The sequence below is a fragment of the Pteropus vampyrus genome, unplaced genomic scaffold (genome assembly GCF_000151845.1).
Source record: "Pteropus vampyrus isolate Shadow unplaced genomic scaffold, Pvam_2.0 Scaffold5, whole genome shotgun sequence".
Lineage (NCBI taxonomy): Eukaryota > Metazoa > Chordata > Mammalia > Chiroptera > Pteropodidae > Pteropus > Pteropus vampyrus.
In genome coordinates, this window is record NW_011888786.1 from 6187229 (window position 1) to 6210820 (window position 23592).

General features: G+C 37.2%; 1 protein-coding gene across 2 annotated transcripts in view; it reads right to left on the reverse strand.

Annotated features, from left to right (window-relative positions):
* ADGRA3 (adhesion G protein-coupled receptor A3) overlaps positions 1–23592 on the reverse strand; it is a 105429-nt gene that overhangs the window by 17672 nt on the left and 64165 nt on the right. For both annotated transcript variants that reach the window (XM_023534114.1, XM_011365194.2), the window contains 4 exons: positions 16716–16877; positions 15613–15816; positions 8263–8476; positions 7840–8048 (listed from right to left, as the gene is read on the reverse strand). In XM_023534114.1, coding sequence (XP_023389882.1) covers positions 7840–8048; positions 8263–8476; positions 15613–15816; positions 16716–16877 — 789 coding nt within the window. The remainder of the gene's footprint in view (positions 1–7839; positions 8049–8262; positions 8477–15612; positions 15817–16715; positions 16878–23592) is intronic.

The following is a 23592-nucleotide window of genomic DNA, read 5'->3' on the forward strand; positions in this document are numbered from 1 at the left end:
GGGAGCAAAGAGCTCAAAAATCAATAACAGTCAATAATAACAGCAAGTCACTTACGAGGCATCAACCGTAATCCAGGCACCGTGCCAGCACTTCACAGAGTGACCCTGTGAGCTGCATAAGATTAGCCCCTTTTTATAGCCTGAAAAACTGAGGCACAAAGAGGTTAAGTACTTGAGGATGAGACGTGGCTGCCACGTCTGGGCTCCCAAACGCGGTGCAGACAGTACCTCCCTAAAAGGAGAACCGGGGACATCTTAAGGCTTCCTTCCTTTTAAAGGACCAAAGCAGACTGGGAAGATGCCTCCAGCTTGGCCAGGTCCGCTGTGCCAGAGAAATGGGGTTACAGAAGTCGGAAGCTGTAGACGCACCAGATGCTGTCACTAGATCGTTTCTAAACGAACTCTGAAAGCTTGAGACAGTGCCTGAAAGGAGAAAAGCTAGATGACAAAAGGAAAGGATGAACGGGAGGCAGGAAGAGCGAAGAGGGACTCAACAACGCAAGGAAGGAGGGGGCAAATTCTCTCACCAAAAATCGAAAGTTGACAGTATATGATAACAGATCTAAAATGCGCAAACTAGAACATCTTAACAAGCCCTTCTCTGTAATGAATGGTTAACAGAGGTCCATGGGCAACTGGAGATGACAAGAAAAACTGAATTCCAGCCTGAGTGCTCCACTACACCGCGATGCATCTCAAACCTGCGATCCATCTAATTGCTTGACAAGTGTTAACTGGGTGCCCACCTCGTTCAGGCCCTATGCCAAGCACTGGATATTCACGGAAATGGGGAACGTAGTCCCAGCCTTCGAGGGCTGGCAGTCTACAAACGAAGTACCCGAAAGGGGAAATACGAGAGAAGAAGCCTGTGACCACGAATTCTGATCAACTGGCCTCTGTGAGATGCCCTCAAGACTAACCCATGGCCTTAGTGTCTTTGCATTTTTGCTAACAGTCCGGAAGGTTAGTGGGAAAAATTCAAAAAGATGTACTTTGGGGGAAGGAGAACCAGTAAGATACTAGCAAGACTGGACAAGCTCTCCCCTCAATTTCTGGGAGAGACCATCCCAGTGCAGAATAACTGAGGCTAAACTTCCAACATCTAGGATTCGGCCTCTAGCTTCCTCTAAGCATGGCCTGCGTTATATTCCTCTAGGAAAATGCCAGTGACGTGTCTCCACATTCTTTGGCAGAGAGCCATAAAACAGGTGGCTGGATATTATCTAATCAAACATCAAAGTGCCAATTCAGTTCTCAAAATATATTGCATGTAACATTTACATTAAAAAAAAAAAACATTTTTCAAGAGCTAAATGAATATGACATAGTATGAGAAGAAAACAGATTTTGAACCAGAACAATGACTCATAATTCTGAGTTACGAATGAAGAAAAAGACGCGTACTACTGTCATTGGTCACTGATGGCACTGCTTCAGCAAGGACATTCCTGGTTGTCAAAACAAGCTCACCTGCCCCAATGACAGAGAAACTGACCTAGGGAAAGGAGAGGCTATTATGCAGTAGTTACTAACTACTAACCAATAAAAAATTTTAAAACCACTCTTAGCTTTCCAGCATTTAAAACCAATCAACCACCCACCCGCCAACAGCAGCAGCAGCTAACTGGACTGGGCCTGTGTGTCAAATATTTCCTGGGGTTTACAGACCCCTGTTATAAAGCAACCCAATAAGATATGAAAAATCTCCTACCCTGAGGGCACAAAATTCTTGAGAATGTAAGAGTATTTAAGACAATTGAAAAGATTAGGATAGGAAAGATGTTAAAGATGTCAGAGAAGAGATAAAGCAGAAATGCAAATCAAAACTATTTTTAATTATACTAGTAAACAAATATAGGCTTTGTGATACTGAAACATTACTAAGTATATTGTCCAAAAATGGCCACTAGGAGACGCCCATGAGAAGAAAATGTGAAACTGTCATTCACATTTGCAATACAGTGATAAGATAGCAAGTCTCTGCCTCTGGGTTGATGACAGGAGGACAGCCCATCACTAAACTAAATGGTGATCATAATCACTCTTCTTTATATGGTACAAAGTTTAAGAAAATAACTGAGCTAGGAAGTGAAAAGTTTTCCACAGAAGTTAAGTGCATGAATGCAGAGTATCAGAACACCCGAAAATGTGTTAAAAATCACAAAGATGGTTATTATTAAGGACCCAAATAAATGGGAGAGTTCTTCAAACTCTTTTTTCTTGACAAAGAGTCACACATTTACCAGTTACTTCTAGCCTGAGAATTACTAAATCTAAAAATCATGGCAAGGGAAAAAAAATCACTGGCAGTTTTAAATAACTCATTAGCATCATATCAACAAGGATAATTATAAACCAGTAACTACTTAAATTCTCTAGAATCTGAACAATAAAAGTTCAGTATACATATATTATAAATTATATATATATTACACATTACATTATATATATATGAGATATATATCTCTCTAGATATTGAACAATATCTCTAGAATCTGAAAAGTTAAGTATACATATATTATAAATTATATATATATTACACATTACATTATATATATATGAGATATATATATATATATATATCTTCTGGCAGAGTATAAAGAATTATAAAAGAGTTTACCAATAAAATAAAATTTAAAAATAGATCCGAAATCAGAAATGTAACCCCCCCAAAAAAAACAAAAAAAAAATCACCATAGACTGACTTCTTTGTTACTTTTTACTTTTCCCTTAAGAAAGAAAAAATAACTTAAAAATTTACTCCACCTACATCACACCATCCACAATAGTCAATTCCAGTCGAATCATGAACCTTAATGTGAAAGGTAAAACATACTAAAGCTTTTTAAAGAAAACAAAGGAGGATACCTTCATGACCTTGATGTAAGTAAAGATTTCTTAAACAGGACATAAATAGCACTAATTATATATAAAAAACACTTCAAAAAAAAAATCAAGGAACTGTTCATAACAAGACAGTATTGAAATAAAAAAGGATAAAGGTATTTTATAAGCTGAATGTTTGAGTTCCCTGCCCGGAAAAAACATGCACATATGTTGAAATCTAATCCCAATGTAATGATATTAGGAGTCGGAGCCTTTGGGAGGTGATTAAGTCATGAGACGAGAACCCATTCACAAATGGAATTAGTGCCCATGTAAAAGAGACCCCAGAGAACCTCCCTGTTCCTTCCACCATGTGAGGACAGAAAGTGGGCCCTCACCGGACACCGAAACTTGATCTTGGACTTCCAGCCTTCAGAGTTTTGAAAAATAGATTTCCGTTGTTTATAAGCTACATACTCCGTGGTTTTCTGTTCTAGCAGCCTGAATGAATTAAGACAGGCATGGAGTAGAAGAAGATACTTATAACACATAAATCCAACAAAAAGCTTCTACTCATTATTGACATCGAGAATCCTGCAACCAAATTAAAAACAGGCTAACAGTTAATAATAGGATGGTATATTTGAAAGTTGCAAAGAGAAATCCTAAAAGTTCTCAATGCAAGAAAAAACATCTTTCCTTTTCTTCTTTTTTTTTTTTGGTATCCATACTGGATGATGGATGTTAACTAAATTTATTGTAGTTATCATTTCACAATACATATAACTCAAGTTATTGTGATGTACACCTTAAACTTAGTGTTGTATGTCAATCATATCTCAATAAAACTAAAAGGAAAAAAATAAAAGTCAAACATAATGAAAAAAATAGGCAAGACTTGAGGAAGAACATCACAAAAGGGGAAACCCAAACCGACAGTAAGAAAATGCACTGGTGCTCAACACCATTAGTCACCAGAGGAAGGCAAATGAAAACCACAATAATCTAACAAAATAGCACGACCAAGGACTAAAATTAAAGACTTACAATAGCAAGCACCGGCAAGGACGTGAAGCAACTAAAACTCTCATTACGGTGAGACTGTAAACCACTTTGGTCAACTGTATGGCATTATCTACTAAAGCTAAATATAGGGATAGACTACAATCCCAGCAATCTCAGTCCTGAATGTATGTGTCCACCGAAAAACATGTGCATAATTATAGCAGAGTTTTCTTAGTAGTCAGAACCTAGCAACAACCCAAATGTCCATCTGCAGCAGAACGCACAAGTTTCGATATTTTATACAACGGGAAAAGAATAAACTGCTGCTATGTGCAAAAACAAAGATAAAGCTCACAGATGTAAGTAACAGGGAAGAAACCAGACACAAAAGAGTACATAGTGTACAATTCCAATTCTGTGCAGTTTAAGAACAGGCAAAACTTATCTATTGCAATCATCATTATAAGGGTCTCTCTCGAGATGGGAATGGGAATCAACTAGAAAGAAACACAGGGGAGCTACCAAGTGCTCAAGTAAGAATCTTGATCTTGATGGTAGCAAATGTGTGTATTCAACAACAAAAAAAATCATCAAGCCATACACTTAAGATCTGTGCATTTTGCTCAATATCTCAATTTAATAAAAAAATATATATATATTTATCAGTCCCCCCTTGGATTACCAATTCCACTTCAGAGAATTTATCCAGCAGATTTCTTATTAAATGTGCAAAATATTGTACCAATTACTGCAAACAAATAAAATAGAGGGGTATCTAAATAAATTATGGTAGGGACATAAAATAATACTAAAAGGTAAAAAAGAATAATTTATATTGATAAGGGAAGACTTCAGAAAGGAGATTCAGTAAAGCGATTAAGAACACAAATTTCTGGAGTCTGAATTCAAATCTCAATTCCAACACTAACTTTGCGGACTTGGCTGTGGTGCTTAAGCTCTCTATGCCTCAGTTTCTCTATCTGTAAACTGGGGTAATGTTAACAGTAGTATATTTTATGAGGCTGTTACGATGAGCAAATAAGTTAAAGCACGTAAAGACTTCAAAAGCGTGCCTGATACACGAGTGCTTAATGAAAATTAGTCACCACCATCCCCACCACTGCCATCAGATCATTGTAAGATAGCAGTATCACCAACATCATCATCATCATCACCTTCACCACCACCACCACATCTATTACTCCATGGAGACCAGCATCATCCTAAAATAGTTTCGTGGAAAAAAAAGCATGGTTTAGAATAATGTTTGTAGCAAGCAACCTACTTTGTGGAGAATGACTGTGATGGGAGAGAGGAGAGGGACTCAAGTTTACACTATAGATCAACGTGAAGAAATCATTAAAATGTTTGATCCACATGAATGTAGTACCTATTTAAAAATGACATAAATAGAAACATACTAGCATTCATATTCAATTAAAGAGTAAATGAAACTGAAGTTTGCTTACCTTCAGCAAGTTTATATAAATATTATTTAAAAGCAACACTAGAGAGATATAAAAAGAAGTGTGTGCGCTCTAGTTAGGTGATACAATGACGAAGGAGAATCAAGGTACTGAGATTATTTTACTTTCACTACTTTTACCTAGTAAAGTAAGTACTGCACAAACGGTTTTACCCTAATCATATAATAACATAAATAACCTGCTATTTAAGTTATTTTTTTAGTGGCTCCAGCTTCTAGGACCTTCCTGTCCCAATTGGCTATCCCTGATCACAGCATTCAAAAAAGCCCAATTTCTGCTCAGCTTTTTTTCTCTGGCTCCCACTGAGACCTTAGGATATAACTGGTTATAGCAGGATATCTACTAAACCAAACCACGGTGTCTTGAGATTTACAAACGAAATATTCTTTTTCCTTCGTTTTTTAAATACAAAATTCTTTAAAAGCAGGTTGGGAAAAGTTTTATGGTCTATCTGACAAATAGAAATTAAGACTGACTATATTAAACGATATATTAAGATAGTTTTCACGAAAAATAGGATTTTATATACTATTTGAAATATTGTCAGGGAAGGAAAAAAGATGCTGATTTACAACTTTGGAAAGACATTTCTTCTATTTTAGACATCACTTTATTTGAGTAAGTATACTCTGCCTTTAACTCTAAAAGTCTCATAAACGAATTTTATTATAATTTTGTCAATTTCAGATGAATTTCACTTTGCTGCCTCTAGGTGGCACAGTTATATTTAAGAAAAACAAAAGGATATTCTGAAAATAAATAGAAAAAAATCTTAGTACTTACTATATTTTAGCTTTAAAGAACTGTGTATTGCGTTTTTTAAAAGATTATAAGTATGAAAGATAAAAGAATAGCTTATTTCTTCTAGAAAGGGATTATACTAATTTAAATTATGTAGAACAGCTAGGAAATTCAAAAACAGATGCTTTAAACTGGTATTAGATTAAATAAAAATAAAAGTTTCACATAATAACCTGATATTTCACTAACAGCGAAGCTTATAAAATGCCTTCTGTCTTGTGTTTCATTTACTCTGCCCAGCTTTTTCCAGTTAACTACGATATAAATTTCAGACAATTCTGCATCTCTATTAGTTATTTCTCCTTTAGTACTTCGTAGTTTGGGGTTATTTTATAATCAAAACCTGAATGAGAAAACCCTTTCATACTGAAAGAGAAAATGCTTCATACTTTAATTAATGCTCCATGCTTTACTTTGGAAAGGTTACTACAAATTGGTATGATGTGAACTTACTGAAAACAGACTCAGACTTACAGAAATCTCCTATTTGTGAGGAGAATCCTAAACTATCAACTCTTACTTTAAACTGAAAAGGGTAAATGACTCACACAAATACAGCCGTCTAAATAGTAGAGACCCCGTCTACTGTCAGCTGGGATGAATAACAAACATGTTAATGGATGTCACTGAAAAGACAATCCTTATACCCTGCTAAATAATCTATTTACTCTTCCTGTTTGACAGGTATGCCAGGTAAGGTATACTACGTTCAGGAGCAAAGAGAAAATCAAGAGTTGAGGAAAATCTATTCTAATTCAAGCTTGCTTTAATAGGATCATTTCTAGTGGTAAAGGCTATTTTGTTTTCTTAAGAAAAGAATAAATCACAAAAAGCAAAATATATCTTGTTTCAAGACTAGTTAATGCTTTCATAAAATATTGTCTAGATAACAGATTCAGAGCTGGACGCAGAAATAAAAACGTAGGCGTCCTCCCCCCCAGGCCAGCCTCAAGCCATTTCTGGGAAATGTCTTTTAGATTCATGAGTAATTCCTTCCACTACACTCAAAGTGCACGTATCCATGCTCCAGGATGTAAGTATCTTATAATAACTGCAATATAAAACAAAATCTAGCATGGTTAATTTCATCATTTTCAGCTCAGGAATCAGATTCACTTAAATAACTCATTAATATAGACCTTTTCTTACACATTAATAACTACTTTACCAAAAATTAATAGGTATGAACAATGGTAAATAACAGAAAATATCAGCTTGATTAACATTAAAATTGAAAATACATTATTTGTGTCAATACTGTTTCTTTCAGCGACTAAACTGAAATTATCGCTATTACTCTAAATTCAAAAGGAGGTAAAAATTATGATGGGAAAAGGTACTAGACGGCAAAATAAAAAATGTCTCATTATTCACTGTTTATCTCTGGGCAAATGAGTCACTCTTACTGGGGTCGGAGTTGTACTGTACAGACCCCAAGATATCTCCAAATTGTAAGATGGTAAAAGTCTCGTTGAACTGATTCACTTCTGAAGTTTGCTGAAAATTCCTTTCCCAAACTCAATCACATACATTTCACTTGGCAGAAATTCAAATTCCCTTTTAAAAGAGAATCACACCAAACACCACCTCTTACTTAACTAAAGGGAGCAATTTATGTCAAAAGTTTTTTTAAAAAAAAAACCTTTACCAGAGCTTAACGATGCATAAGGAAAAAATTAGGATACTTAGTGTTTATGCATAAAGTTAACAAGTGCCATACCATCAAAACCGCATAGTTACTAAGGGAGTAGCACTGAATGGTCGTGATATTTTCATCTGAGTAGAGTATATGGCACCCGTCTGACTTCCAGCCTCCTTGTCCGTTCAGCAAATCAAAATCCCACTGGGCGGCCACGGCATCTGCTCCGTGCGCAATTCGACGCAGTGTCACATTAACGGGGCTGTGGTGGGTATCTACGTTCACACCATCTGGAGAAAATAAGAAATAAAAGTATTTCTGAAAAACAAACTTCACGAACAGCTAAATGTCAACTTATACACTAATGTGGTATATTCTGCGATATCTTTTTTCACCAGTGACTCATTAAAACAAAAAGGAACAAAAACGAACATTTTTTAGGAACAGGGAATTATAAAGTCGCACTGCCCCGCGACTAGAGGAGAACATATGTCGCATACAAACCTATTTTGGTGAGAATCACGGGGGTAACCACTGCGCGCCGTTTTCCGTCGTCGGCCAAGTTTGTTGAATTTCCGGTGGCTGGAAAAAGCTTTCCGTTGCGGAATGCGATGAGTTGAAGCTTAAAGAGAGAGTCGTCAGTTGGCCTGACTTCTCTTTTTTGCTTTGGTGAGAAAAGGGACGGTGGGAGCTGAATAGAAGCTTCCACAATAGTATTCTGAAAATATATAAAAAACAAAAGCAAAGAAAGGTTGCTCTATTAGTATGCAGAAACCAGAAAGAATATTTTATATCGTTATGAATTTTTTTCTAATTATATGCTGAATAATTTTAAAAGATGTGTATATATGAAATTCGATAGTTAAAAGAACTTATCAGTTAAGCGAAATGTCAGAACACAACGTAACAGTATAGAACCAAAGAAGTATAAAATAAAGATAAATGCAAACTCTATTTCAAAGTTAAGGAAATGATCGAGAAACTGTTTCAAACCAGAGTGAATTTTCCCATGACAATATATATTGCTGAAATAGATAGCACTAAACAGATCAAAATCTCAGTGATCACTCTTTATATCAATTTTACAATGACAAACTATGGTAAATAGCACAAATGTAGCATATCACAAAAATGAGTATAATTAACTTGGGTGGATGGAATTTAAGGTGATTTATGATGGATTCAAACTGTCAAACCACAAAAGAAATTATACAAACATAATAAAAGCTTAGATTTCAGCAAACCCTTATTTTATAAGACATTTCCCTGAGACAAAGAAACACATTATGTTTAGAAAAACATAGTAACAAACAGGAAAAACTAAGGATGCTGGCTGATCACGGAACGTTTTTCAGACTTCTTTATCAGGGATTTTTAAATTATAAATTATGCAGCACTCAATAAAAAATAAATCTATAAAACCAGGAGACAAATTATTAACTCTAAAACAAAATTCTCTATTTTAAGATTTTATCACAGTTTTTCCCTTGGCACTAATCTCTCTCTCTCTTATCCAATATTTACGTTGCCAACAGAATTTCCTCTTAAGGGACAATCTGATTATGTTATTTCTGTTTAAATAATATCTTTGTTTTCAAGTGATTAGAGAATACTGCTCCGTAAATTCTGAGAATATCATACAGTTTGGATAAAAATCCATGTCTCTAATTCATCTTTAACACTCCCTATTACCACAACTGATCAATTTCTGAGCCCTCCTACTTTTTTTATTTTTATGTCACTGTGCTCGCTACACATCCCTGGCCCACATGGTCCACTAGTCTCCTGTCTGGCAAACTTGAACTAGTCAGATCTGATGTTTAGCAAGATAATCCTATTGTAATAAAAGGATGGATTAGAATGAGAAAGGCTGGCAGCCAAGAGGACTTTTACAAAGCCTTTTAAAGGGGCTTTTTTTTTTTTTTTTTTGGATGATTAATGACATGAGTTCTCACTCAGGATACTGCTTTCAGTTAGCTGCTCCCTCCCTCTTCTGGACTCAGGCAACATTCTGCACACATCTCGAGGGTAACTGTCGAGGGTAACTGATATTTTCAGTGCCACAGTGTAACAACTCACCATCTGCTCCTCCAACCAGTGTGGGGTTGTTGAGTACAGATAATCTCACTTATTTCTCTAGATCCCCACACTACATGTTAATAGCAGTTCCTGGCACTGGTATTTAATAAAGGTTGCCCAATGTTTATAAAATTAATGGAAGTCTGTGTGGCATGTTTATTTTTTTTTTTTAAGATTTTATTTAGGCAAGTGACTGACATTAGAATTAGCTTTTAACTGCTGTGCTTAGAAGAATGTTGGAACACATCAGATGCCCACAAACATCTGTTGAATGGAAGTATTTTGAAAGTTTGCATATTAACAGTTTGACTCCTATTTTTAAACTGAAGATGCCAAGAAAATATTAGAAATATTTCACTTAAGAAAATGCATAAAAAAGTCTCTACTATTCTCACAAATGTAATCTACTGGGAAAACAAAGTTTATTATAAATTCATTCACTAATCTAGTGCATTCCTATTAATTATATAAATTTCTGTTAAGTATACAATGAGGCTTTCAAAAAAGGAAAAATATCAACAGATCGATTAATTAAGAGAGCAAAATCCTGAAAAAGCATTATATAATGGACATTCATTAAAACTTAAGTACTCTATAACTCATAAAACAATTTTGTTGTGAACACAAAATGACTTGAAAATTAAGCATAGCTCTCTGGGAAAGTATTACTTATGACAAATGAAATTTTTAAAAAAGCCATACTGATGTTTTCTAACAGAGAGCTGAAAAAGAAAATGACATCTATAATTTCTGGAAGTCCAGAATTTTTTTCTACACAAGTTTAAACTTGTAAAACCAAACAACAACAATTTAAAAAAAACCCAGGTGTATGGATAGATCACTGAGAGATGAGAGCTACACATTCAAAGCTGTTCCATACTTAAGGTTTCTAAAATACCCCTCAGAGTCCAATAAAGAATATTACTAAATAATGATTACAGATTCCCTAGGATGGAGAGAGGGTGGCCTACGGGTGCTGGAAAAGCAAATCTCAGCTGTATCAATAATGTTTAGAGTTTTATAGTAAGAATGTAATCCTTCTATATTTAATTTCTTTAAAAGAAGTGTTGATCAGTTATTATGTAAAGGTGAGAAATCTAATTTAAAAAACCACTGAGGAACACTTATTTAACTTTGTAAGATTTATATCATGATTATACCTTTTGCCACTTGGCTTGAAGTTAAGGAACACAAGTTTATAATTTCATTTAACCATATATTTATTTTTAAAAGGATGGGTTGAAGAAATGGAAATAGATATAAACACACGAATTATAGCTAATAAATAAGAACAAAATTTCTCTTAAAAAATCCTTCGGAAAATACATGCTTTTAGTGTCTAACATTTACTATTGAAAGTTCACATGGGATTTGCAACAAGAAACCAGGATGCGAGTCCCAGCATCGCCAGTTAGTAGCTGCCTAATGCTGCCCAGTTTTGTTAGTCTCATCTTAGTCTCGTCTGTCAAACACAGTTAATGATCTTTCAAACGAGGAGCTGTGAGGACCAAATGGCACCATGACAAACACAAAAGGCTACAGAACTCTCAGTGGTATTTTTATTATTATTACTGCTGCAGCATGGCAACTGGTTATCTGGAGTCGGAGGAGAGAAAATAAAAAAATGCCTGTAACTGACTTACCAACAATAAACTAGAACCTCACAATGTTTTCACTTCTACAACTCCAGTATTAATTTCAATACCAAAAATTGATAAAGTCCGAACACACGAGCAACCAATGATATCACAGAGCTCGTATCACGAATTTATTTGAAAATTCATGTTTCTCTATTTACAATGACATTAAGCTAAGAAGGAAATGTTAAGTATAAACTCAAATACTTCTAGGTTTTAACATCAGTCCTAATAAAACAATCTGGGCTTCTACCATGGTGTAATTAATATTAAATTTTTCTGAAATACTAGTTTAAGTCTATAGAGTTCTAACACTAAGATCAGAATGATTCGAAGAGCCACCTAATTTAAAACAATACAAATAGATGAATTTCTCCATGTTTTCTTAACTATCTACACACTCGATTTTACAGAGACAGGTATGATGACACATCCTGATTTTATTGTATATAACTTGTTAACTGCATACCACCTTTTGATTAACTTACTGCTAAAGATTAACAGGGATTCGGTTTCCTTTTAGAATTAATTTTTTAACTGACTTTCTTTACTAATTAAGCATGGCTGTTAATTTTTACTAAACAACATTTATTGTATGTTTCATTATCCTTTGCTGGCACTGTGCAGGATTTAGAGCTATACAATGAAATAAGCATGGTCTCTTCCCTCAAATACTCATAATTTAACAAAAGAGAGATAAGAACAATAAAAAAACAATAATAAGAGCTAACATTTATTAAGTGCTTACTCTGTGCCAGGCACTTTTGTAAATGTCTGTACTTTGCCTCATTTAATCCTCTCAATGATCCTTTGAGTTAAGTACCATTTCATGATGCCTATGGAACAGATGAGGAACTGACATTCAGAGAAGTTAAGGTCCTTGCCCAAGTTTGCACAGCTATTAACTGGGGGAGAAGAACATGAATCTAGGCTGTCTGGCTACAGAAAGACCACCCTCTTAGTCACCATGTCCTTTGGCCTCTCTCACTATAACTCAACTCACCATTAACAGCTTCTAACTATTCTGGAGAACAAACAAAGCACTAAGGGACTAACAAGCAATGATGAAATCAGAGTTACCATGTGAACGGAGTCTTAGAGACAGAAAAAGGGCAGAAATAAAGTTGTAGATAACTGGCCTGGAAAATTTAAAGGACTTCAGTTGCGATCAAGCCCTACATGTCTGAGATGAGGGGAAAACAGGTGGTAGAGAAAAACTGGTTTCTAAATCCCAGTCAAGAAAGTTTAAAAACAAACAAACAGTTCTTTCTGGCTACATTACAGCTATATTTGAAATGCCAACAATTTCTAAACCTCTTAGTAGTCCATCGAAAACATAATATTTGTGAATTATGGTGCCAACAGTGGAAGGAAGCATCTGGTTACAAAAAAAATTCAACAGATTTGATTTGGTGCTGGCGGAGTCAGATGAGAGGTAACTCCACCTACAACTGGATGACCAACCGAGGCCCACTGGAACCCACTGATGACTCAAGCACGCGCTGTGCCTCCGGCGGGCCTCAGTCCAGTGTGGGAAGGAAGAAGCCCGTCTGGCTCCCACGTGCGGAGTGCAATGATAGAGGTGAGCAGGGTGCGAAGGGCAAAGTGAGGGAGAGAATCAAGGAGATGAGGGTGGGAGAGGCGAGGAGCGACGGCATGGTAAGAGGTTAAGGTTTCTCGAAGGTGACATTTCTGCTGGGTGTTAACATACAACCAAGGAGCTGGGAAAGGGAGGGGAGAGGGAGGAAATTCTAGCAGAATTAGCATGAGGCAGGCCTAAGTAAGGCCTGTGGTTGGGAGAGGAACCAAGGGAAGCTGCTGATACTGGACAAAAGGCAAAGGAATTAGGAAGGGATGGGGAGCGAGGGATCGATCAATCAATGCCAAGTGACGAAGCCACCAAGAGCCAGCCCCCAGAGACACAAAGTATTTATTAGGGGATGGGCGAGGTCTCTTTCCATCTTGGGTAGATCCCATGATAATGTTCACAGTAGTAACAATCTGAAATGACGCACACGCTGACCATCAAAACAGTCTCTGCAGGGAAGATGACTGGGGGGGGCCCTCCGCTCTGCAGGCACCAGCCTCTCAGCTGCTAAAGGTGGACAGAGCTGGTAGTGTCCCCAGCAGAAGGACCAGCAGTGCTGAGGGGGCACCCAGGGAACTGTGGCGCCCCCCATTTGCTAAAGGGTAAGGACGGACGTATTTCAATATTTTACTAACTGGCATGGTTGCAGTGGTACTTGTTGGCCAAATGTCAGCCCTGGGTAGACCAATGTATGAGAGAGGGATGGGTTTTTAGGAAGAGCCTGGAGACACAGAGACCACATAGGGCAACGGTCTGGGCAACATAGGAAAGAAGTCCAAACAAGGCTGCGATGGCAGTAAAGAGAGAAGGACAGAGAGTCAAGAAACATGTAGAAAGCAATTCGGGCAAGGCTCCTACTGGGAAGGACTGCGTTTTTAAGGGTTTGGTTTCATAGACTAGCACATTCTCCCTTTCGAGGGCAATATAATCAATTTCCGGATGTTCGAGCTGTCTATTCAAGGCACTAAAAAAAAAAAAAAAAGTATACGCAAAAAGAGTAAAAATTGCCCGAGGATAAAGTTTAAAATGTAAAGAAAGTTTTTGTTAAAATGCTAAAGCATTTTGCGCTGTCGACATTAAAATGTTTAATTTTGTGTCACGAAGGGTACGTTTCTCTTTTACTCAGTTTAATCATGTCCATCTATGAAGCATGAATAATAGTGGAACGTGTCCTTGGTTTCTGGCCACAAGATGATCTTAAAAGGACAGAATAGTATGAAATTGATAAATCTGAGAGTGTTCATTTAATGCTTTCTACTTTAGCAAGCTGAAACTTTGCTTACCCAGAGGGTAGGTTGTGAAATTGATGAAATGTATAGGGTTTCATCATTTTTAATCCCTTTCCACCCACTATGATCACCTAAGGTAGAAGGATTCATCAATTTTAAGTGCTCCTCAAAGACACACAGCGTTCTCTCATGGGCTTGTGTGTGATGCTGTTTCTATGTCTTCTGTGGTATGTTTTCACCAATAAAAAATACAATAAGAAAAGGAGCAGGTCTACAGTAGCACTGCAGGTACATCAAGTACTCTCATGGAGCCAAGAATAACAAATACATCTTGACAATTTTCCTCTGAGTATATGGTACCAAGTAAATATATGATCACTAGACATCCTGACCTAGTTGAGACTGTCTTGGGTGGCAGGGAAAGTTGGCTTTTTCTAAATGGAGCAAACTGGCTTTCCCTGTGGAGGTCACCAGGGTAAGGTATGACAAAATACATTAATTCTTCATTCATTCATTCATTCACTCATTCAATATTTATGAGTGCCCACAATGTATCAGCACCTAACACTTATTTGATGAATTATTACGTAGCCGTTAGTGACTGGGATACTGTTTGTGATATACTTCAGGAACAAGCCAGAAACAAAGAAAGTATTTAGTAATTAAAATCCAGTTACACATGGTCACCAAAACTAAACGAAAAAATGTGGTTCCATTAGGGATTGGAATTATATCTCTTCTATTTGCTCCAATGTGATTTAATGAAACACGTCTGAAACCCACATTATAAAAATAAAAATGCTTTTAATTTTGCTTCCTGCAATAAAACACACATTTTCTGAAGACATATCACATGTTTTTCTTTGCCAAAAATCTTAATATACAGCTTGTCTGATTAACCGCCCAGCCTCAAGTCTGATTTTCTATTTAGTCCGGTAGGCACAGAGCCAAGGGCACACGATGCTTTCATGTCTTTAAAATCGAGAACAATAAAAATGAACTTTCTTTTTGGTAAAAGAAAGATAAAAGAAAATGTTTTAATATGTAATATTAATATAGTCATCTTTTTACCACTGCAGTTATAAAATATAACTTTGATATTTTTGCATGAAGAAAAGGGTCCAAGGGCAAAAATGCCTAGGCTTGTGAAAGTGAACTTGTGTCCCTTCCTGGTCTCAATTTTTTTAAAAGAACACAACAATATAACCAATACGCCCTTCTCCTCCCAAATAACTTTCAATAAGGTTATTTTGCAAAGCAAAACATTAAGTATTCTAATCTAAGAGCAAAAGGTCTTAAATGATGGCAGAATATAACGTACCTTTAGTGCCAGACTTGAAAATGTATTTGAAATATTGCACTTAAAGCTCAGCTGCTTATCCAGGTTTCCATCCGGATCCCGCCTCCCGTAGTCCGAAAGGCCTGTACGGTCAGAAGCTGCCACCTTCTGGAACACGGTACATGTCATCCCGGTGAAGCCAGTGGCCTTGATGACATAAGCTTCCAGAGCAATATTGGGGGAATACTTCAAAAGTCAATCAAACAGGAGTTATGAAAGATTTCTAATATGGAGAAAATGAACTTTCAAAGACTTTACAAACACAAAACACTGTACCTAAGATAAAAGAGAACGCTTACGTTCTTACAAAACAAAGACACCGTGTAGATAAATGGTAGGAAAAAAAAAAAAAAAGATGCTGGGGAAAAAAGGATGTCTCAAAATAAAAAGATACTGATGAAAAGAACAAGTCATGAAGTGTGGAGGATCGGATATGAATTCAAAGTCAATTAAAAATAATTTAAAGAGCGCTGTGCAGGAAACTATAAGCTAAAAATGGAACTGTCTTAGAAAAAAAAATCAGCTAGAGAAATCAGTGGCCTCCCTTAATGATCGTAATACAGGGGTAGTATTAGGGTTTGGGAGACACACTTAAAGTTACCTCGTTCAACACTTCATGCCATATTCACTTTTTTCTTTCACAAGGAGATCTAGTTAACTCTTTGCATTGTTTCACTGGTAAAAATTCTACAGGCTCACTCCGAAGGTGCTTCTTTAGCAAAGGAAGAAAGATGCTAGTCTAAAGAGCAGATGAACAGATGTACAGAGCAAATGAAAGCCAGAAAAATCACCTGAAAAAGATGGCACCTGCTCCAATAGTTTTAAGGAATTCAAGAGTGAGACTGAACTCAGAGAATTTACCAAAATGTAGGACCCGTAAATACAAACAGCCGCCATGCCTACACCTGGAGGACTTCACCACAGCAGGCGTGGATGAGGATTTACTGCAAATTCTAAGGACAACATGGCATCTCTTTCCTTTCTTGAAAGATGAGTAAGACACTATTCTAAGGACCATGTGTAGACAAAATCTTTTTTTAAAGCATAGGCCTTTTCTCAGAATTCTAGGATAATATTCCACTTACTGTTGAATAAACATGAGCTCCATTTGCGAGTCGGTACATAGCAATCCGCTGCAGACACTGGACAATTCTACTGCAGGCTTTAGCCTCCCTCTGCGCCAGCCACAGGACACGCTCGTCAGCCAACATAATGTTACTTGCGATGTCAACCATCACATCACCTAGCTAGCAGGCATGCAGGAGAGGGAAGAAAAGATCTTTAAAACCGACACGAACTCTTTTATATAATCAAAACCCTCATGAGACAGCAAGAATGGCCTTTGGTCTACATTTTCCCATGAAAACTCAACAGGCACTGTACTTGTTTTTCATTATAACCTCTTCTGATTGAACAGCACATTTGATGATGATAATTTGGTAATATTTAGCTCAAAACAGTGTACTTAAGTAACGACCGAATCATTGGTGAGAAGGCTGACATGCGGTGCTCAAACTGATGAGGAAAAGGACAAATTAATTGAGAGGAAGGAAAAAAAACATCGCATGATCCCAGAAAAAAACGATCTAAATGCCTGGTCTGGAAAACCATTGATAAACACTTCTTTTAGACTAAGAATTACCTTAGTATTACTATTAAGAAACATACACTGCCTGTCTCTTTAGCATCCTAGGTATGTCCAACCACTGCAAGGTCTCCACACATGCTGGGCCACCGCCTGTGTCTCCCCATGCAGCTTCCGCTACCTCGAATGAACTTTTCCTTCCCTTCCTCCCAACTCAGTGAGTGCTTTAAGACTCAGCACCATAAAATAAATGGATCCTAAGAGGTGCTCACTTTTGCACTGCTTGTTTTATTTAAGTTATGAACTGAGTTCAGTTCATAACTTACAGATGTAAACATCTGTCACGCAAGGCCAGTGAAACGTCCACCGACTGTCGTTGATGCTGACTTGCATGTCCCATGTCAGAGAAATGCACCGAACAGGCGGGGCTAATGAAACATACTGGTGTCAAGGGGGTTTGGTATCGAGCAAAATGTTCAGGAGAAGAAGATCTATGGCAGAAAGAATAACACAAGTATTCCAGAGGTAGGATAGGAAGATTTACAAGCTGCCTGGTCCTCTAATCAAGAAGCAAGCATCAAAGGTGTTAAGCCCCAGAGCTGAACCAGAAAGCCAGGGCTGTTTTAGCAAATGTCTTTTGATCTTCCCAGAATACCCCAAGTGAGCTTCCCAACCCATTGTGCATCCAATACTCTTCCCAGAATGTGTAATTATGAGGGCTGAGGTGAGTCTGGAGAAAGCTAGGTCCGCCCCACCCAGGATTCACTGTACAAAGGCAACCCGTGGAAACCACCAGAAATCAACCCTGCAACCATGGGCTGAAACAGACTGTAGTGAGTACAGAGGTGAAGGACAGGACTTCAGATCCTGCCCCCTAGCTGCACTGGACACTTAACCTCTTATACCCACCTTTATTTCTATGAGGACAATAACAATCCCGCCTGTCCTGAATGTTGTGAAGATTAAGTTTCAATAATACATATAAGAGCCTCCTAAAACCGTGCCTGGTGTGTGGTGAGCACTCCAAATATGTTAGCTCTCTTTGTCATTTTATTGATTTTTTAAAAACCATTTCATTCCAATATAGGCCTCTCTTTGAAAACAAAAGGCTCTACAAGAAGTGAAAAAAGGAGTACATTTTTAAAGGTCTGTGTTCCTATATAAATAAGACCAGCAAAGTCCAGCAAAACTGCCTCTTCTTCCTCGGCAAAAGCCCCACCACCTCATCCAATTAAAAAAATAGTTTACTGACTTCATATCACTCTTCACGCAGTATATCGCAATTCTGTCTTTATTTCCAATGTAAACACCTTGAGGGCAGGGCCAACGTAATGTCCTACTTATATTTACACCTTTACTCACTAGTGTAAGTCCTGGCACAAAAGCAGATAGGTATATAATATTCATTCACTCGCTGACTAAATATTTATTGAGGACCAAGGTGAGACAAACTGTCCTGAGCAATGGAGACACAGCAGCGAAAGAAACACACGAGCTCTATTTTGGAGTTCATAATCTAGTAAAGAAAATACAAAATAAAGACATTTGTAAAAAGTGACTTAGATTGTGATAAATGCAGTGAAGAAAATAAGTAAATATATGACAAAGAGTAATGAAATTTAATCTCAACACCCTATTTTAATGGACTCGCACATTCTCAAAAGAGGAAATGTCCCCTAAGCTCAAGAAATTAACAGGATCGATTGACAGAGAATTAGGAAGAACTTGCTCACCCAGTTCATGAAACACTAGCACCTAGTACACATTCCTAGCAACAAACAGCGACGGGGGTGAAGTTCACTCTAACAGAAGCCCTTATTTCTAGAGTTGTGAAGCAGTGTAGTAACTCTGATACGTCAACTTACTAAATGTCAACCAGCCATTTATACGGCAGTTAGAATAATCACCACCGCCTCTTAATGGGGATTCAGAGCAGCTGAAATGATTTGGTTAAGTTTTTGTCTGTTATTCTGAACTATTGTTATTTCAATTTATTTATACAAAAATAAATAGGGTAAAAGAGATGGCTATCAGGAAAGAAAATTCCATCGATTGCAAAAGGTTAAAAGAAAAGCTACAGGAAAATACTAACTCTAAGGCACTACTGAAATATAGGAGGTGTTTACAGATTAATGTAAACTTATTGTTTTATACTTTAATAATTTTTTAAACATACAAACTTTATGAAGATCCAACGTGAGATCTGATAAATGCATCTGATAGATCCATCATCTCCACTGAAAAACTATATTATATGATCAAAGAAGGATTTCTGTGCCTCACTAGAAAATGCCAGTAATGGAATTTAATGTGTTAATAACTGAAAAGAAAAATATCTCTAAGAAGGTATACGGCTAACTAGAGTGATTGCCTTAACTGAGAACAAGCTATTTTTCTCATTATTTCAACCTAAATGGCTAAGAAGTAAGGAAAAGGATTTGTTACCAAAATATTCCGTAGAGCAGGTGATCACAGAATGCTACCTGCTTGCGTAGCTTGGTTATGGAAGCTGCCCTTCAGGGGCAAAAAAAGAATACAAAGGAGATAACAGCACGAAAAATTATATTGGATTAAATAAGTATTTCCTGAAATCCAACACACAAAGAGTTTAAAAACCGCAACGAGCATTAGAAAGCATTGTATTTCTCCTTGACCTCATTCCCTGAAGGCCATTCCAGCCAAAAAAGGGTCAGAAGGAATCACACCTGCTCTCCCACCTGTCACAATGAACGGTGAGGATCAAATGAAAATATGTGTGAATGTACTTTATAAAAGATAAATGGTAAAGCATGGAAACGGCACATCTGTAACCATGAAGGTGTTAAATGTCATCTGTTTTAAGAGACAGGATTTCTCGTTCTCAATAGGTGTTTGGAATTCTGATCAAAATAAGAACAAAATTATCTGTAAATTTCATGAATTTTAGGTTAGCACAGGAAATACACAAGATATTACATCAACTAAACTTGATATTTCATTTTAATGTAGAAGTATCGTGTAATCCTGAAGGCAGAACATTCATGTGTCGGAGAATAAAATACTCCTGGGTTGCAACTGCAATTTTGTCACAAGTTAGAAGTCTGTAATCAAATTATTTAGCCTCTCAAGCCTCAGGTTGCTCATTTGTAAAATGAGATCAAGAACCCTGTAAGAAGTACTGGGAACATCTCATTCCATAGTAAACTAAGGAGAAAAAAAAAAAAAAGGAAAGAAAATAAGTATCTTCATTAAGCAAACCAAGGAATCTACATCCCTCCCCAGATTCGAGTTTTCAAGCAAAGCAGCAAGGGGTACTTTTGATTCCAATAACCAGAAAAGCAAGAATTACAGACCTAAGTGTGGCAGCGGCAGCAAGCTATGCAGTTGTTTTGGGACAGCTAAGATGGAAACGGGAAGTACAGGAATTGACATGTAGTCCAAACTTGACAAATAATGATAAAAGCAGCTGATATTACTAGTATTAAAAGTTCAAGCAGTCTTGATGATTTTCTTCTAGTTACAAATTAAGTAGAATACTGAGATGACACCTATCTTAAAGTATGTTCTTACCATGATTACTTTTAATGAAGAAATTGCTCTGCGGGAAAGTTGTTTTAAAAGTGCATTTATATCACTCTTAACTAGCTTCGGTTGAGTGTCTTGGGGTCCTACTACTGGCTTCTCGCAGCTTGCTAATTCGGCTGTCAACATTCAACAAGAGGTTCCACTGTGACAATCATCAGGGCCTAGGCCACCTATTAAATCTCTGATTTCACTGAGCTGTATGAGTAAACAGGATGATGATGATGAGGAGCAGGAGGAGGAGGAGGAGGATGAGGAGGAGGATGATGATGATGATGAAGATGATGATGATGATGGAAGAGGAGGATGAGGAGGAGGAGGATGAGGAGGAGGAGGATGGAGGAGGAGGATGATGATGGAGGAGGAGGAGGATGATGATGGAGGAGGAGGAGGTGGATGAGGAGGAGGAGGATGATGATGATGAGGAGGAGGATGATGAGGATGATGATGATGATGGAGGAGGAGGAACTGGAAAAGCAGGTGAGAGGGAAAGAGGAGAACGAGCCTAAGAATAATTTCGGGTTTATTCTTCATTACCTTACAGAAAAAAGTTTGAGGTAGCCTAATGACGCTTTAAAAAAATAAATATTTTTAATTAAGAAAACATAAAAAGGTGGGAAATACAGACTGAAGAGAAGAAAAAGAGACACAGACAAGTTAAAAACCTGCATCAATGGCAGAGCTGCTACGACTGGGGAAAATGGCTTCTTGATAGGTTTCTGGTCAAGGCAATGAAGACAATTTGATAACTATCAACAGAAAGGAGAGCAAGTCCTGCAGGCAGACAAAGTTGCTCTTATAACAAATTCCAGGAACGATGTCAGAGAGGCAGAGTTTAATGGGCCCCACCCTCGGCCACACCTTCACAGCGAACAGAAACAGAAATGCGTAACTGCTAAGATCTCTCCCACTGTCCCAAAAGAAGCAGATTTTTTTTTTCCTAATTACAAAAATGTATGTGCATTTCCCTTTCTGGAAGAACAGAGGACTAAGTATTCTGGACGATTCTCTTGCTAAAAGTGAAAAATGCTGAAGGAAAAAAAATGTTATCTTTGTAAATGCACCACTGACCGGGCAGAAAACCAACATTCCTCCAGAGGCTGAGAGAAAAACAATAGCGGGAATCCAGAAGCCATGCGGTTGAACTCTGCTGACCATGGGATATATACTGACATTTACACAGGGCCTAGGACCCACCAGCATGGGCCTTATAGGAGGAGACTACTACGTGAAGCTGACAACTCAAAGAAGACACTTCCAGCATCACAGCAAATCAGCATTAATTAAATCGGCCTCCCAGAAGGAAGGAGACAGCAAGGAAACTTGAAGCTGGCCTTCCTTGACCTTGGTGTAAGGTGAGAGGAGGTTAAAAAACCTCTTCGGTGTCAACTTGTGAACACAAATTGACCTTCACACAGAACTGAGGTCAGACTTCACATTACTTCCGTGATCTGCAAAACCTCAAGCTGAGAACGAATTTCAAAGCGACCGATTACCCTGGTATTTCCCCTGGGCACGTGGCAGAAGCAAATAAACAATCACATTTCATAACAAATTAGACCATTCTCATTAGTATTCCTTTTCACCAACATAACTCTACATTGATCTGAGGTCCTCATCAATGTCTAACCAGAAAAAAAAAATTTTATATAAGAACAGGTAAACTGCATGTTAGTTGCTGGTGACAACTGTCTACCTAGAAAATCCCACATAAACAACTGCAAAATTATATGGATGAATTCCATAAGGTCAGCAGACAATGTGATCTACATTTTAAGAAACCATTATGAAGGAAAATTGAACATGAACTAGACATTTGTAGATATAAAGGACTCAGAGCTCATCTGGGTGATGTAAGTGTCGGGATTCTATTTTAAAGTTTCTTATAGAAACATTATGAATAAAATATATCTAGAATTCACTATTAAATGTTCCAGGACTGAGAAAGAAAGCGGGGGGGAGGGGAGAATCAGTTGGGAGGAGGAAAAAGAGGGAAATATATTGTTTTCATAAGAGAAATCGCTCTCGTAAATTTGGAACAGATGCTTATGTTGCTTGATAGAGAACCTTCAGCTGTTTTTAAAAGACCCCACGAATTACACCATTTGGGTCTGGGCAGTTTTGACAGTACCCACCCTAAGATAACACAGTACCAGCCTGTGTTGGCTAGATTCACAGGTTAAAAAAGCAATGGCCTCACAATATTTCAGTTGTAAAATTATCCATAGCAGAGTAACTTTTTGGACATACAACAAAAATCAATTTCATTACTTGTCCATTTCAGCTGTATGCATTTTAGGATACCTGAGCATAATTTTATGCTGCAGTAATTAAGGTAAAACGAAGTCTCCTTTAACCTTCACGAGTCTCTTTTGCTATACGAATACATGGTGACAGCTATGGCAGTTTAACTTTACAAAGGTCCAGATAAGATGTCTGTCACTGCATCACAAATAATATTATACTTATACTTCAATTATCCAATCCTGCATATTTTTCCTGTTTCTCCTATTTATACTTAATAAGTTGCCATTATTTGTTTCCAAAAATAACTCATACTTTACCTATGTCAACCAGTGAATGTGATACTTTAAGTTTTTAGAGAACTAAAGCACTTCGATAATTTTTTTTAAAGAATCTTCTTAGCTTCTGAGATAACAATGTTAAATACCCTAACCCTATAAAATTACATCGTAGCTTTGACTTATACAAATTTTGCCAGTAAACAGGGCAAGTGCCATCTCTATTTTTTAAAATAAAGGGCCTATGGTTAATTGATTACTCATAAAACCAAATCTACTTCCAGTCCTCAACAC